The 16484-nt window shown below is 44.4% G+C and overlaps 2 protein-coding genes across 2 annotated transcripts; one reads left to right on the plus strand and one right to left on the minus strand.

The window, feature by feature from the left end:
* Positions 1 to 1051: 1051 nt before the first annotated feature.
* On the plus strand, positions 1052 to 9328 carry gabpb2b (GA binding protein transcription factor subunit beta 2b; the record flags this gene model as incomplete). Its single annotated transcript, XM_084442454.1, has 10 exons — positions 1052 to 1164; positions 1883 to 1990; positions 3075 to 3242; positions 4820 to 5014; positions 5467 to 5575; positions 6346 to 6432; positions 6743 to 6907; positions 7327 to 7448; positions 7696 to 7983; positions 9320 to 9328. Exons 2-10 carry the CDS (start codon positions 1883 to 1885, stop codon positions 9326 to 9328), a joined length of 1251 nt encoding a protein of 416 aa, XP_084298580.1. The 5' UTR covers positions 1052 to 1164.
* A 3794-nt stretch (positions 9329 to 13122) lies between these two features.
* On the minus strand, positions 13123 to 13374 carry LOC311311850 (cortexin-3; the record flags this gene model as incomplete). Its single annotated transcript, XM_084441632.1, has 1 exon — positions 13123 to 13374. One exon carries the CDS (start codon positions 13372 to 13374, stop codon positions 13123 to 13125), a length of 252 nt encoding a protein of 83 aa, XP_084297758.1.
* Between the last annotated feature and the right edge of the window lie 3110 nt (positions 13375 to 16484).

Below are 16484 nucleotides of genomic sequence, written 5' to 3' on the forward strand. Positions count from 1 at the left end.
TCACTTTGAATGAACATACCAGGACCGTGGCCCAAAACCACCACACTGGATTTAACAAACACTCAGTCAGCTAACAATCTGCCTCAATGTCTAGAAGAACAGACAAAACAGTCAGGTTGTGAAGTAAGCACTGCAGGTTTATGAACAACCATCTTAAAGGTAGGCCCTTTTCACAGCAGCCATTTATGTCAAAGCAGGATAAATAATAGGTGATAGACTCCCGGACCAGTAGCTGAATTCTTTCCCCTCTACTCTTGTATACGCAACTGCACTTCCAGTCACCAGTCAGTCAAGCTCCTGAAGTTGTTGATGCCACCACCCTCATTGGGCTTATCTGTGATGTGGATGAGTCTGTCTACAGGTGGGAGATTGACCATCTGTTATCATTGTGCGGCCAAAACAACCTGGAGCTGGACTATGTAATCCGCTCTGCTGAGAGGGTGATTGGCTGCAATCTGCCATCCCTCCAGGAACTACACACCTCCAGCGCCCTGAAGCAGGCAAGAAAGATTGTAGCCGACCCCTCCCACCCTCATGGTCAAACTCTTTGAACCATTCTCCTCTGGCAGGAGGCTAAAGTCCATAAGGACCAAAACCTCTAGGCCAGTGGTGTTTCTAGTTTATATGCCACCCTGGGCGAACCCTCCGCTGCGGCGGCGGCTAGTTTGTACACAATAGACAGACATACAGACAGACAGATAGATACTAAGTACACTAAATAGAACAGGACCATATGAATTAGTGTTTATTCTGTCCATTCCTGACTTGTTACTCCTGATTGGTCTAAATCCCTTACGAACGAATAAGGACGATCTATTATGCAATAAATGGCTAGGCTATTGGAGTACCACCGGGTAGTGGGGAGGTAATGTACTCTAGGGATTACATTATTATTATTGTTATAATTATTATTATGTAGAATTGATAAAGGACGGTGCATTGTTACAGGGTGTGAGCACTTTCAAAATGTTTTTGAATAAGTGCGCCAAAAAACAAATAGCGCAGTGCGTAGTACTTCCACTTCCGCCAAGTCCAGCCGCCATATTTGACCCACAAATAATGAAAACAAAACAATGATGATATCTGCTCAGCTAGAAAGTTTCTAAAGTCTATCAAACACACTTGTAAACTTGGGAGTTCGTCTTGAACCACTTACGATCTAAGGCGAGTAAACCTTTATATAATAGTATTCGTGTTAAGTTTGGTGGATTGTCTGGGTGGCCATCAGTCAGAGAAGAAAAAGCAGCTAGCTAGCTAAGTTAGCTATGCTAGTGTCAGTTTTGTAAGCTTGAGCTGCTAGCTAGCTTAGTCCAAATAATCTAGTTAGCTCGCATTTTACCGAATCCTATCTACAACTCATCACTTTGTTCGTTGTATGTCGTTAACGACAGGGCTGTCTTTTTTTTTTTTTTTAGCTAGCTAGTCTTCTCACCCCTTTCCTGGTCCCTTGCTAGCACTACTAGGTTTTTAGCGGATGTGGAAATGGCAAGTTTCGGTGCCTCTCATTTGGCATCCGTAGAATAGTTTCGACTTCCACCGGAACACAAGTTAGTAGATATCTCAGTTTATCAAAATATATATTTCCAGAAAATCAATTTAGGAAGCTGTAGCTATATTCATATTGTGTACTGGTGTCCTATCTACCTCGCAACTAACGTTATCCTGCTAGTGCCAAGTTACACACACTGAATACAGTAGAGTTGAATCAACCACCGCTGACTGATGACCCACATCAAGGAGGCAACTAAACATCGTTAAACTTAGACGCCTCAAGGCTGTTCCAATACATTGATCATTATTGGCTCACTGACTTTTTTAGTGAGAATATTGTCGCTGTTCTTTTGTCACTTGGTGAGACGCAGTTGTTCTTTGTCCCCAGCAGATGTCGCTGGTGGACCTGGGGAAGCGTCTGCTGGAGGCTGCGAGGGCGGGACAGGACGACGATGTCAGGTCTCTCATGGCCAACGGTGCCCCTTTCACCACTGACTGGGTGAGCAGCATCATAATACAAAATCCACAGTGTCTTTCCAACATTAAATGTCATGAGCTGTGATCAAGGGGCGGCCGTAGCTCAGGAGGTAGAGCGGGTCGTCCAGTGACCGTAGGGTCAGCGGTTTGAATCCCAGCTCCCCCTGATAACATGTCGAAGTGTCCACTGAACACCAAATTGCTCCTAATGAGCAGGCTGCCGCCATTGGTGTGTGTGTGTGAATGGGTGAATGAGAGGCCTTCATTGTAAAGGGCTTTGGATAAAAGTGCTATATAAGTGCAGTCTATTTACCGTCATGTATCGTTGTCTGAGGCGATTGCTGGTGTACAGGCTCTCTCGTGCTCTGTGGTGTGTGTTGAGTTTAGACTTTGGTTGAATGTCTCAAACAGATTTCACATTGTAGATTATAACTCCAGCCTAAAGCCTATGACTGGTATGGATTGATCATGTTTGATAAACTCTGTTCAGTATTTCTGTGCTCAGTATTTCTGTATCGGAAGTAGGGCTGCACAATTAATCGTGAATTAATCGAAATCGCGATTATGACCTCCGCGATTAGCTAATCGCAAAAGGCCGCAATTAATGTGATTAATAATTTTGCTTTGAATTGAGTGTGCTAGGGCACGGACGAATCACAGGCGCTTATGCTGTCTGACCAATCACATGTGTTCCCGCTGAGTGTGCTGTGCGTAGCAATTTCACTGAGAAGACAGATAGCAGTAGGTCAAGACAAGTGTCACAAGAGTACCTGCAGAGTAGTGAAAAAATGAGCGAAAACGAGGTCAGTGAGTTAGTAGCAAGAAAGGGATCAACGTCCGTGATTTGGGAGCATTTTGGTTATTATATATTAATATTATATATGAAATATTAATCTCAATTACCATTTTGAAGCATATAATCGCAATTATTATCTTTGGTCATAATTGTGCAGCCCTAATCGGAAGAAAGCAGTAAACAGAAGCTATAGTGACACACCCCATAGATTGATATTCTGTACCTCACAAGTTACATGGCATCCTTTCATGTCTCTTAGTCACAGTGTATGGCTTTTCACAAAACCTTTTTCCTTGACCCCGTGTTGTAGCTGGGGACCTCGCCTCTTCATTTAGCAGCTCAGTACGGACACCACTCCACCGCCGAGGTTCTGCTCCGAGCAGGCGTCAGCAGGGACGCCCGGACCAAGGTGGACAGGACCCCTCTCCACATGGCGGCCACGGAGGGCCACTCCAGCATAGTGGAGCTGCTGGTCAGGGTAAGGGCGGCTCTCTCACGGCGGACGTGCCTGGTGCAGAAACAGAAGGACTAATTTAAAGCTGCATTCATAGATTTTATTCACATTGTTAAAACTAATTAAAACCACCTGATGTCAGATTGTTTCACTGAGCCATAGCGTCCTACTTCAGTGACTCACCTCTACTAGTGGCCTGTCTGTTGTTATTCCAGCATTTCTGCCTGTTATCAATAGCCGGCCCATGCCTTTGCTGTGACTTATATGTGGCTGTGGCCATTTGTTTAAGCCATTAGTTTGTAAACAACACAGTGTCGATTTTTTCCCACCGACTAATAAACTCATGACAACAGCGGTGTTACCGGTAACACCATCTAGCCTACAATAAGAGAGCGCTTGCTTTCATCTTTAATGTTAGCCCTTTGCCTTAGGCTACGTTGACCAGCACTGTTGTGTAGCCCATTTGAATTTGGTGTTGTGTGCCTCCACGGCTTGCCTGCAAATGCGCGATCAGAGTAAGGTCAGATATAAATGTTAAAACTCGGACCGGTGCTTCTTTATAATCAGAATTTGTTTATAGTCAATCAGTTTTTCAACATAGCTTACTAGGACTATACACCATGCCCAAAAGGAAATTCCTAGTATGTTGAAAAACTACATGACAATAAACAAATTGTGATTCTGATTATAAAGAGGCACAGGACCAGGTGTAACGTTGATCTTACTCTTACCTTACTCTGATCACACAGTTGCAGGCGAGCTGTGGAGGCATACAACGCCAAATTGCTCCACAAATCGGTGTTGTTATGAACGGAACGCTGCTAGAAAAGGCGAGAGAACAGGCTGCTAGATTAAACTAGCCAGCTAGCTAATGGCAACAGCCACTAGGTTAGGTTAGCTGAACAGCCAACAGGTGGCTACATTAGCTGAACGTTAGCTTGGCTAGCTAGCCACGAGAGGCTATAAGCCATAACCTCTCCCTCTCCTCGGCCAGTAACAGTGAGATAGGACGTGTATAGCGTATTTGATGACTGTTAAATAGGTGACTGAATAAGCCTACCCATTGTTTTTCATTTTTTGATTTTGATTGTTTGTTATTATGTCACCTTATAGCCATGGCATCGATTGAATGGTGTAAGATTAATTTCACTTTAATTTTAAGACTTGTAAGGCTGCTGCATAGTCTAACAAGTAGGCTATCTCAAAATAAAAGAAATTACTCTTACACCAAAAACCTTTTTACCCCATTAATTGCAAACAATTGGAAAATACCCATTTATGTTAGGGATATATGACACATAGAAGGCCTTTACAAAATAGCATATTTTTCTAGGGTAGGCTAAATAGATATTTTAAAGTGGTTAATATGTGGCTGTGCTTAGATGCCAGTCAGAATCTCTCATGTCTCTCAAGTCTCATGACAGTTCTCAAACTTGCGTACACGAGCTGAGACTTGGCTTGAAATTCGGCTTCAGTCTCCGCTCACATCCAAAATTGATAAACGCCGAACTCGGTGTGGAAATGATCTCTAGATCAGTCAACCTGTATTCTCACTCGCTCGTCTCTTTTCCCACCACCGGTGGCGCTGTGGCCCCTGGCAGAGCGGGGCGGACATCAACGCGAAGGACATGCTGAAGATGACGGCGCTGCACTGGGCGGCCCAGCACGGCCACAGAGAGGTGGCGGAGCTGCTGCTCAAGTACGGAGCCGACGTCCACTCCCTCAGCAAGTTCGACAAGACGCCCTTCGACATTGCCATGGATACCAGCAACACCGAGCTCATGATACTGCTGCAGGTGAAGGGGGAGAGTGTGTGTGTGTTTTGTGTGCGTGCATGCGTGCGTGTGCGTGCATGCGTGCGTATGTGTGTGTGTGTCTGTGTGTGTGTGTGTGGGGGTGTTTGTTCCAAAAAGGTAAACGGAGCCAACGCTTGTAGGTTTGGCTTCTGCCTCTCTGGCAGTGTTGCCATGGTTTCAGAGATGATTGCAGTTACTCTCTGTGATGTACAAACTGTCCCTTAGTTTCTGCAACAACAATAAAAAAAACAACAGCAGCCTTGTTCACAGTAAATGAGCATTGCGAGCAAAATCAGGCTAAAACGTTGAGAAAACCAGAGTATATGAGGCCTGTGATGCTCTATTCTTGTCTTTATGCAGCATATTGAGGCCGTAGGCTGCACCCTGCAGATCAGTGTGTGGGAGGACTTGAGTCAGTGTTAGATAACGTGTGATCGGGTGTTTGTGCACAGGACGGCATGCAGAACCAGGTGAACATGAACCCGGAGCCCCAGTATATCATCCCTGCTGGTGGGGTGGTCAACCTCTCTGACCTGGTGACCTCCAACAAGAGCACTCCTGGTAGGTACTAACCCTGCATAACCAGCTACTACTCCTGGTAGATACTAACCCTGCATAACCAGCCACTACTCCTGGTAGGGGCTCTACTAACCCTGCATAACCAGCCACTACTCCTGGTAGGGGCTCTACTAACCCTGCATAACCAGCTACTACTCCTGATAGGGGCTCTACTAACCCTGCATAACCAGCTACTACTCCTGATAGGGGCTCTACTAACCCTGCATAACCAGCTACTACTCCTGATAGGGGCTCTACTAACCCTGCATAACCAGCTACTACTCCTGATAGGGGCTCTACTAACCCTGCATAACCAGCTACTACTCCTGGTAGGGAATGTAATGGTTGGTAGGGAATACTCCCAAACTTCCCATGGGAATTAACAGGAATTTATGGAAATGAATGGGAACTAGCAGGAATAAACTGGAAAACTGTATTTATTCCCGTTAATTCCTGTTAGGGATTTTGGGAAGTTTGTGAATATTCCCGGGATTTTGCAACCCTTATCATAACCAGTTACTACTATCATACACACTCCTCTGTGTCCTGTTGTAACCCTCTGGTTTGTTGAGCAAACGAACATGTCAGTATGGACTATATAGGAATTCACTTAAATGTTAGGCCTTAGAACCTCCTGTCTCTGAGTTGAATTGAAATACTTCAGCAATCCGAGAGGGGAGGAGTTTTACTGTAACACTGAGCCGCTCTATGAGGGATGGAGGGTGAACGCAGGGGAGCGGAGGTGACTGGGGCCGTGTGCTGTCGTCCCCCAGGGAAGCCCGGCTCCACCACCTCTGTCCTGGCCACGCTGGCGGCCCTGGCCGAGGCCTCAGGACCCATGGCCAAGTCTAACGGCGCCGGTAAGCAAGCTGATGCTTCCCTTATGCATCAGAACAACTCAGCCATCAACCACACGTGACTTCATTTGTGAAATGCAAGCAATAAGCATTGAAATTTATCACCATTCCTCCATAGTCTAGTACGCACATGGAGAAACTTGATCCCAATACAGTGAATGATGCTTAATCCAGGCTGTATTTACTAAACTTACTAAACTTACTAAAACCATAGACTGTGATTGCTCAATAATATGGATATCTTTGTCTTTAATTATTCAAGCTAACATAGATTGAAATGTCGTAGTGCTTCGTCATTGTCGTTTTCTGTCAGGCAAATCGGAGGACGCCATAGCGGCGGATTCTGTGGACTCGGCCATACAGCATATGGTGGGTGATGGAGGTCAGAGGGTCATCACCATAGTAACAAACCAGCACGGAAACCTGCAGCCAGCCGGGCTCGGCCAGCAGTTCTACGTCACCATGCAGGGCCAACAGAGTAAGCAGACACTGAGACACAGCCAACACCGGCGGCCATGTTGGTTTTACATTACACAAATGGCAAATACAGTGAGGGAAATAATTATTTTATCTGATTTTGTACGTTTTCCCACTGACAAAGAAACGATCAGTCTATAATTTTAATGGTAGGTTTATTTTAACAGTGAAAGACAGAATAACAACAACAAAATCCAGAAAAACACATTTAAAAAAATATATAAATTGATTTGCATTTGATCGAGTGAAATAAGTATTTGATCCCCTATCAACCAGCAAGATTTCTCAAACTGAATGAGCTGAGACTTGTTTGGACTTGGACTTCCATTTTCTTGGTAAATACTATGTAAGAACCAGACTGGACTGAAATACTTGTACCCTGTCCAGACAGTTATAGGTATCTGTTGTTGTTTTGTGTAGTGGTGGCGGTTCCAGCTGGCCACATCACAGAGGAGGTGGTGGGGGAGGAGCCACAGACGCACACACCCAATCGCAAGAGGAGGACGGAGCCGTCAGCCAATCACACCAGCCCCAAAGACAAGGTTAGCCAAAGTAAAACAAAAATTGCACCAAAAAAAAGAAATAAGAAGAAAAAAAAGAACTGTTGTATTATTGGTGTCAAACCAAACTAGATGGTAAAGTTGTCTTACATTGTAAAAATGGGGCATCAGTATCTTCCTTTACCGGCATTCATCTGGACACCTGCAACGTTTGTTGTTAGCGCCGTATGACTGTCATATTTTATTGATGATTATAACTTTAAAAGGGCTTTTCACATGTGTTGGTCAGAAGGTGAAGGACAGCCGGGAGCACCTCCAGAGACAGCTGCAGGAGGCCAACCGCAAGGCCCAGGAGTACCGGCAGCAGCTCCTGCAGAAGGAGCAGGAGGCCGAGCTGTACCGGGTCAGGCTGGAGCAGGCCATGGCCAGCGGGCAGGCCGGCAAGGCCGCCGCCTCCCACGCGCACGTCAAGGAGGAGGTGCTGGAGGAGGAGCAGAGGGAGGAGGTGGTTCAGGAGGAGCAGCTGGAGATGGAGGAGGCGGCCGGAGAGGTGCTGGGAGACGGAGAGGAGGAGCGGGTGGAGGGAGAGGAGGACGGGGCGGAGGGAGAGAAGGAGGGAGAGGAGCAGCTGGAGGGAGGGAGAGGAGGAGGAGACGACGGGGTGGAGGGAGAGGAGGACACGGTCATCCTCCCAGAAGACACCATTCTGGTGAAGGTGGGGGAGTCGTATCCCGGGGAGGGGGAGCAGGTGGCTCTCCAGGACTCTGAGGAGAGGGAAAAGGTCACAAGGAAGGTCACAAGCCCAAGGCGAGGCAGAGGTCGAGGTCGGGGGAGACGCAGGAGGTTTTAGACAAACGTTCTCTGGTTTCTTTGTTATCTCCTATTCTATGCTTTTATATTAATAATAACTGCTATGTGCCATGTGTAAATATGTTGTAAGTAAATACGTTGTTCATTTTTTATTTTTTATATGAAAAGTCAATGAAGAAGCCATTGATTAGCACTTGTTCCAGGCCAAGCAGAGTTTCTAAGTGGTCAGTTGCGGTCAGGATGTTCTCAGAGCAGACAGACAGAGCAGACCGTCTAATACCCCAAACCATTCATCATCTTTATTTGACTGTGGGAAAGGTTGTATTGTTTGTATAGATAACCCTGTATATATTCCGTTTGATTGATTGAAAGCAAGGTTTGTGAAACATCTTAACAGATTTGACTGTGGGACTAATATGACTACATTTCATAGGTCCCTTTATAAGTCTGTAGTATCATATAAACCTAAAGAATTAAGGACCATTGTATGTACAAGACCTTGACTTTATGTTCTGTCTCCATATGCTTTACCAGAAATGTTACATAACTAGAATGTTCAGATGGGACTAGAGTGCTCAGATGGGACTAGAGTGTTCAGATGGGAGTAGAATGTTCAGATGGGACTAGAGTGTTCAGATGGGACTAGAATGTTCAGATGGGACTAGAGTGTTCAGATGTAACTAGAATGTTCAGAGGGGACTAGAGTGTTCAGATGTAACTAGAATGTTCAGATGGGACTAGAGTGTTCAGATGTAACTAGAATGTTCAGAGGGGACTCACATTCGTGCTGTTTGTAGTTGGTGTCTCATCTCCGCCAGCCCTAAGACCCCCAGGCAAATCATGTCTGTATTGATCTGTGCGTAGGACAGAACATTCTGAGTCAGGAGGTGCCCTGCTCATGTGTTTATATAAGAGCTCTGCCCCCCCTTCTTCTGCCCAGAGCTTGGTTCAAGAAGCCTAACGTGCTACTGTACTTCATCGCGGCTCAATCGGGACTGTGTGTACATCCGTGTGAGGTAGAGGTTGAGCTCTACTGTTTATTCTGAACTGTTTGTTTGAGGTGTGAGCTGTTGTGTTGACTGTGTTTTGGTGGTCACACGCAGGCGGTTTGAGGCACCTGGCCCGTTTGACTGATCTACATATCGCCTACTGGTTTTTTAATTTTATTTTAAATTTTTATTTATGAACAATAAAACAAAGTAGAAAACAACATGTCAAAGACAATGTGTTCGTCTGTCCAAGACAGATGAAATTGTGGACAAACAAAAATATCTATCACCTACTGTTTGTGATTGATGGATGGGTCAGGCAGCCCAGGCCGGCAGGGTCCTGACCACCACAACAGGAACTGTCTCCACTGCCAGGGAACACTTCTCTCTCACCAGGAGGTCGTGCTTCCATGTTTGTCTGCGCACCTCATTCCATGTAATGCAGTACAGCCATTTCTGACTTATAATTATTTTGCTCAATGTGATCTTTAAACACCAGTCACCGGGCAGCGACTGACCATTTGTGAACACAATCTCAAAACGAACTCTTTCAAAGAAACACTTTGTACATATTTTGCACTCTTAAGATGGTTTGGCACTACAGAGTTTTAAAACTCTTAATGAACCAAGTCTGTCCCATGTGCTTTTGTATTGGTTTGTAATGAAACACTATTTGGGGGTCTCTGTTTACACACAAAGCTTTCAAACTACACAATATCATGGTGGTTATGCGGGAAAATGTCAAAATAATGTGAAGTAATTTTGTATGAGATATAGCCCTTGAGAAAATATTTTTAGAATTCAATAAATATCATTGTTATTCTATCCATCCTTTTCTATTCTTTTGTATTTTTATTTGGTTCACTGGTCAACCATCAGACAGACAAGTAGCTACAATTTTGTTTATCTTATGCATTGAACTGACCTTTCTCAGACATCTTGAGGACTTCAGTGAATCTTGATAAGTTGAGTACATTCAGCCACTGACAGCGTCAGCAACGCACCGGATCAGAGAAGTGACTCCCCCTGTATTCATGAACAAAGGACTTTGAACCCAGAAAGCAGCAGACAATAATAAACTCTTAAAACTGGTTATTGTACTTATGACAGCTGTTGGGAATTATTATCAACGTTAACCTGAATCATCCCTCTATATCCATTTCAGCCTCGTGTGTTGATAAATGTGTTGATAAAATGGAGGAACACTAAATGTTGCACCCCGAGCAAGAAACGGAGTGCCTTGCTAAATGAATTGCATAATACTAATCCTGCTTTGAACATCTCATGGCCCTTTCCACTCACAGGGTCCAATTAACTGGTATAGATTACTGCTAAAAGCTGCAATGCTTAGGAAAATAATTAATTGAGTCTATACAGAGTGCCTGAGTGTGTGCGCTAGATTCTAATACAGGTTATAGTAATTGAGTGACTAATTGGATCTCTCCATTAACGTGTCATATTATACACTGGGTGATCGTTACTGATCATCAGTGGCCATCTGAGTGAGCAGGGGAGCTGTGTGTAGACTGTATTTAGATGGTAATGGGATAATAGACCTAACCAAGACCTAACTCAGCTACCACCCATGATGGTGGCGAAGGATGTTTCAGAACCAGTATGTGAAATTTCCAGCATCGTCTTGACTTTTTAAATGTTGTAGATGAGTGAATCTACTATTTACATGAGCATCCTAGATTATCTACGGGTTTTCCAATGAAACCCAGTGATGCCAGTACATTTGAAGGCTACTCCCTATTTCTGCTACAGGCGCAAGATACACATCTTTTCAAGCACAAACCAAATCCACCTACAATATGCATAAATACATCTAGACCCCCTGCTTCTAAAATTAAATTATAAATGTTGCACATCACTGTCTCCGATAATTATATATCAAGGCACCACCATTTCAGTGTCAGAGTGGATTGCTATTCTGCAAGGTATTGGATCCATCTCGCTTGAAAGAGCAGGCTCGCCCTGGAGCTGCAGCTGAGGGTGTGTGTGTGTGTGTGTCTGTCCGGGCCTGATGGGGTCCAGACAAAGCATCTGGGTTCACAAAACCACACAGACGCTTGTGAGGTTGTGAAAGTGTTGCCCAAAACCCGTGATATCAGGAGCTTGAAAAAGGTGAGATGAAACAATGGTTTTCTTTTCTAATTATGTTAATATGTTAATTATAAGTATGTTGTTACCCACCGCTCTTGGTGAGCTTGGTAAATTCTATATAAAAACAAAGTACAAGAAATCACATTATCACTTTTATTACCAAAAAGACGGTTCAATCAAAGGGTTTAACATTGACCAACAGCTTTTGATAGCATCTTACTACAAACAGCAACAAAAATGAAAGCTCTACACAATTCCCATCATCATGCTTTGTCAGGATATATTATTACCAGAACATGCAGTGAAACTTCACTTAGAACACAAAAACAAGGAACAGTACCAATCCTTAGCATATCATTTGCGACAGGAAAATGCCACAGCATATCACAGAACACCACATGTCAAAGTACACTTCATGTGTCCCGGAATAGTGGGACAAGCGGGATTTGGCAGTTTTATGACTCACAGCGAAGTGTCTGATGTCTTTGTTTCCACACATTGCTGGCTAACCTCTCAGCTCAGGTACTGTCTGTAAACATATCCACACTATAAGGCGTACAGTTGAAGAGTTCCTCAAACAAAGAGCCACAGACACAGTCCATAAAGGGATAAACGTGAAATTACGTTATCGTCATAATCATCATCATCATCATCATTTGTGCAGGTCTGACATACCAACTGTTCATATGCCAACTGCAGGCAGTGATATGCTGTATGTTTTTGATCTCAAATGGGTACTACACAGAACTACTTCTCATCTAAGACAGAACTAGACAGCCTTTTTTGATTCTTTTCCCTAAAACATAAATCTCATTAGGCACGAGGAACAGCACAGTAAACATGTTTGTAATAGACCTCATTTGATTGTTGACATCTATATCTCCTTTGACAGCAACGGTACTGTACAAGGCCATTTGAAATGACAAAGCCAAACACTGTCGTGGTTTTGATTAGACATTGAATAGTTAACAATTGATCCATTGCTCACATTGAACATCTAAGTTCCATCTAAAGCTGGGTTCACATGTAAAAGCCCAAACAGATTTTTGTAGTTCTAGAAACAGATTTTTGTAGTTCTAGAATGTCTCTGTAAAAAAAAAAAACTGGCGTCTTGATTATTCATCATGTGAATGATAAGGCAGTTTCAAAACAAACATTCTATTCTAAACTGCTTAAAACAGTGTTGGCTGTATTGTACAGTATGTGAACCCTTACCAAAAAGCAATTAAAGGGGATGTTCACCCAGTTTCACATTTCTAATTCTCTGTCCTAAATGAATTTTCAAACATTGATTGTCTAACATCTTAAAACCTACTGTATCATCCTCCAGAATAAGTTTAACAACGGTCCTCAATACATACAGTATGACTGTGATCTGAATGGCGATGTAATATGAGAATGAAGCAGTGGCACGGTACACCGCCAGATGACGGACGAGGTACAGTAGTCCAGACTGAAGTGCGAGATGAAATGATGCGGATTGGCCTTCAGTAAACAGCAGAGATGGATTTTAGTGATGTTGGCGGTGAAGGAGGTTCTTGGGAGGATGGGGGGGGGGCTGCTAACGGGCTGTGGTGGTGAAGCTTTTGGTGGTGAACTGCCCTCCAGCCACGGATGTCACACCGTGACTGTTGGCTTTGATGACTTTGAAGACGCATGGAGGGGTTCACCACACGCGGCAGCGGTCCTGGCGATTCAGCGGCCATTTATTCTCAACGAGGCGAACAGAACGGAACAGAACAAAGGGGGACGCACCACGACCTCAGAGCGGCTGACGGGGGGCTTCCGCGGCCGGCGGCGGGGGCGGGGCCTCAGACGATGCGGTAGTCGAAGGTGTCCTTCTCGGTGTGGTCGGTCCAGTTGGAGGACGGCATGCTGCGGTAGGGGTCCAGCAGGATGCGGAAGCAGCGCACGATGAGCAGGGCCAGGAAGATGAAGAGGAGCAGGACGAAGACGAAGGCGGCCTTCTGCTCCAGGGTCAGGTAGGGGTGCGCGTGATGGCCGCCGCCCGAGGCAGACAGGGTGCTGCTGAAGAAACTCTCGCCCATCCGGGGCACATCCATATTACCTGCTCGCCGCCGCCGCCGCTCTCCGCGCCTCCCCCCTCCTCCTCCTCTGCTCCTCAGGGACGTGGGATGATGCTGGAGGCCTGGTGAGGAGGTGGACTCTGGATGTTCCTGCATGGGAGGACGAACAAAGTCAATTATGAAGCGATTCTCTGCATTTCTATGATGCCTTGACTACAAAAACACAGGGTTGTTTGTTATTCTTCTAGAATAGGAACGTACGCACGGTAGAAAAGACCTTGGAGAAGGCTAATAGAGAAGCTTTAACATTTATGGTCTGTGCTGTGGTCATGTTATGTGGAAACGTTGTAGAAGGTTGAGCCTAGAATGTTGGGGTCTAGAATGTTGGCACCGTTGTGAAAATATCTGGATTGTTGGATTTTAAGCTCAAGGGGGCGTAGGTCAGTTCTGTAGGCATTTAGCATTGTGAGAGAATGACATCACCACCACCACCAGGAGAGGGGGAGATGGCTCAGCCTCTGTTAGTCTATGTTGATGGCTCATGGTGAAGAGATGGGCGGGAGCAGCCTTTGTTTTCGACAAATCTCTGCCAGAGACTCTCCAGAGAGACGCCTTCAGAGTCCTGCCACAGCACTGTGACAGACAAGGGGGCTGCACATCCTGTAATCCATCACACTTACTGCCCAGAAATGACATTACGTTGTTGCCATGGAGGAGTGTGACAGCTGACGTGGCAGTTGGCCCGGCTGAAGGAGAGCAATATCAGCTTTAATAAACGTACCCATGGATGTGGCAGAAGATGGGGAATTCAAACTGACTATGGTGAATGTGTTTTTTTCTGTAGCGGTGCACTAGATATATTCTCCATTTAATTAATTCCATTCCTCCGAGTTAGTATTGATACGTGTGTCCCGCTGCGCTCCTGTAGTGATAATATATGCTGTTTGTAGCTCGCTTATGCAATCACTTCAGAGCATCTTCACATCTGTTCTGCCTGGGAGCCTAGAATATTGTCTGGAGCCTGCAGGCCTAAATCACTAGAATACTGTCTGAACTTGAAGCCTACTGTAGGCCTACATCGCTAGAATACTGTCTGAACTTGAAGCCTACTGTAGGCCTACATCACTAAAATGATGCTTGAAGCCTATATTGAGGGCCAACATCTCTAGAATACTATCTGAAGCTTAGACTGTAGGCCTACGTCACCAGAATACTGTCTGAAGCTTAGACTGTAGGCATACATCAATACTGTCTGAAGCCTGTACTGTAGACCTACATCACTAGAATACTGTCTGAAGCCTATACTGTAGGCCTACATCACTAGAATACTGTCTGAAGCCTATACTGTAGGCCTACATCATCAGGGAGGCTTCATTCACACTCATTCATACTCAAAACTGGAATTCAACATGACAAACAGGCTACTATACGGTTAGTTATTACATTGTGATTTTAGTGATTTTAAATATTATATGATATTGTTGTAGCCTGTAGATGCTTCAGTAGTTTCTGGCATTTTCATAAAATCTGTCTTATGACCAATATTATTTAACTGCTCATAAGGCAAGATCTATTTTGTACAACACAACATCACAAACTGCCTGTTGTGGTAGTGTTGCACAAAGCTAGCCTGTACATGGTTGCATGGTCCATGTACAGGCTAGCTGGTCCATGTGCAATGTCTTCACTTGGGTGAGTAAAAAAATAATATAATTTGTAGATGCGGTAATGTAGACCGAGTGAAAAATGTATATTATGGCACAATGAATGGCTCTGGCAGGGTGGTGTACTGGGGTGTAGCCCCAAATAGTATACCAACCTGGACCAGGGCTACCTGTAAGGTACAGGTAGGCTATAGTAGGGCCTAAGGTCTACTATTCACCGATATTTGAAGAAAAGGTTTAGTTCATGTTCTTTATTTATGTATGCAACCACTAACATTGCAAACTCATGTCATAGTAGGCTACTCCTATTTACCGTAATAAGAGCAATATGTGGTTCAGGGCAGCTGCTAGGTGACATGTTTAGAGACAATAAAAATACCAAGAGATGCATTCATTCTAATACATTGGGCTACAACGACATGGGGCTCAGTATTATTATTAGTTATTATTATTTTGAGGGGGTCCTACCTTCATTAACCTAAGATAATATATTATTACATATATAATTAACATAATACATAATATATTAACATATATTTGACTGCACTTTTCTCTGTCAGGCCCTGACAAAGCTCGGTCAGCCGCTATCCAGGTGTGAGGCGCCCAGTCAACTCCCATCTCTCCAGAATCTGGCATTAAGAGGCACATGTTGCGCATTGACGAACTACCATTTTCTCAAGACATTTTCGCATTATTTTAGACAACAGCGTCTAAAATGCTTCGTACAAAGCGCAGCCAATGTGACAGACGTTTCTGATTAAGATTTTCTTTAGGCAACAGGCTATCATAGCGTCGTCGCCTATAGCGATCATCCACTCAGTCAGAAAACGCTACTAACCTGTTAGGAGAGCGCGGGAAATCCCGTCAGCGTGAGCTCCATCCCAATCAGTCTGTATTTTTTCAAAATGTTAAATTGTGGAAAAACAATAACAACGTTTCATCCACCTACTTTGCTTCCCTCTACATTTGCAAACTCATCACAGTTTCTCCTGCTCGTCCTTCTCTAGTTGCCCCCTCTCTCTCACTCCCACCGACAGAGCGCGACGTGCAGGCGGTACCTCGTCGCCAGTAGCAACCTGTTGCCATAGTAATCCTCCAAGTCAGGTATTATTAGTGGATGTCAAGGTGTGGTTCTTCAGACAAGCGTCGATGTGTGAAAATCAAGTAGCTGCCTGCTATATGAAACAGAATTCACGATGAGCATTTATACTGGCCCCCCAAAACAAACCGAATAGACATTTTAATATACCTTTACCTCCCCCAGTGTGGGAATAAACTCAGAACCATGAACATTGGATGTCATCCTTTAGCCTACAATAGAATGACAATGAAGACACAAAGTATATTGTAATGTAGCCAAGGCTATAGCCTAATAATTAAAATGGATTAAGCTATAGGAATAGGGGGTCCTATTAAATTGCAGCTACACTTACAGCTAGGCTACTGTATGCACGAGTGATTACATACAAACAACATTTAACA

The sequence above is a fragment of the Borostomias antarcticus genome, assembly GCF_949987555.1.
Source record: "Borostomias antarcticus genome assembly, chromosome: 8".
NCBI classification, from domain to species: domain Eukaryota; kingdom Metazoa; phylum Chordata; class Actinopteri; order Stomiiformes; family Stomiidae; genus Borostomias; species Borostomias antarcticus.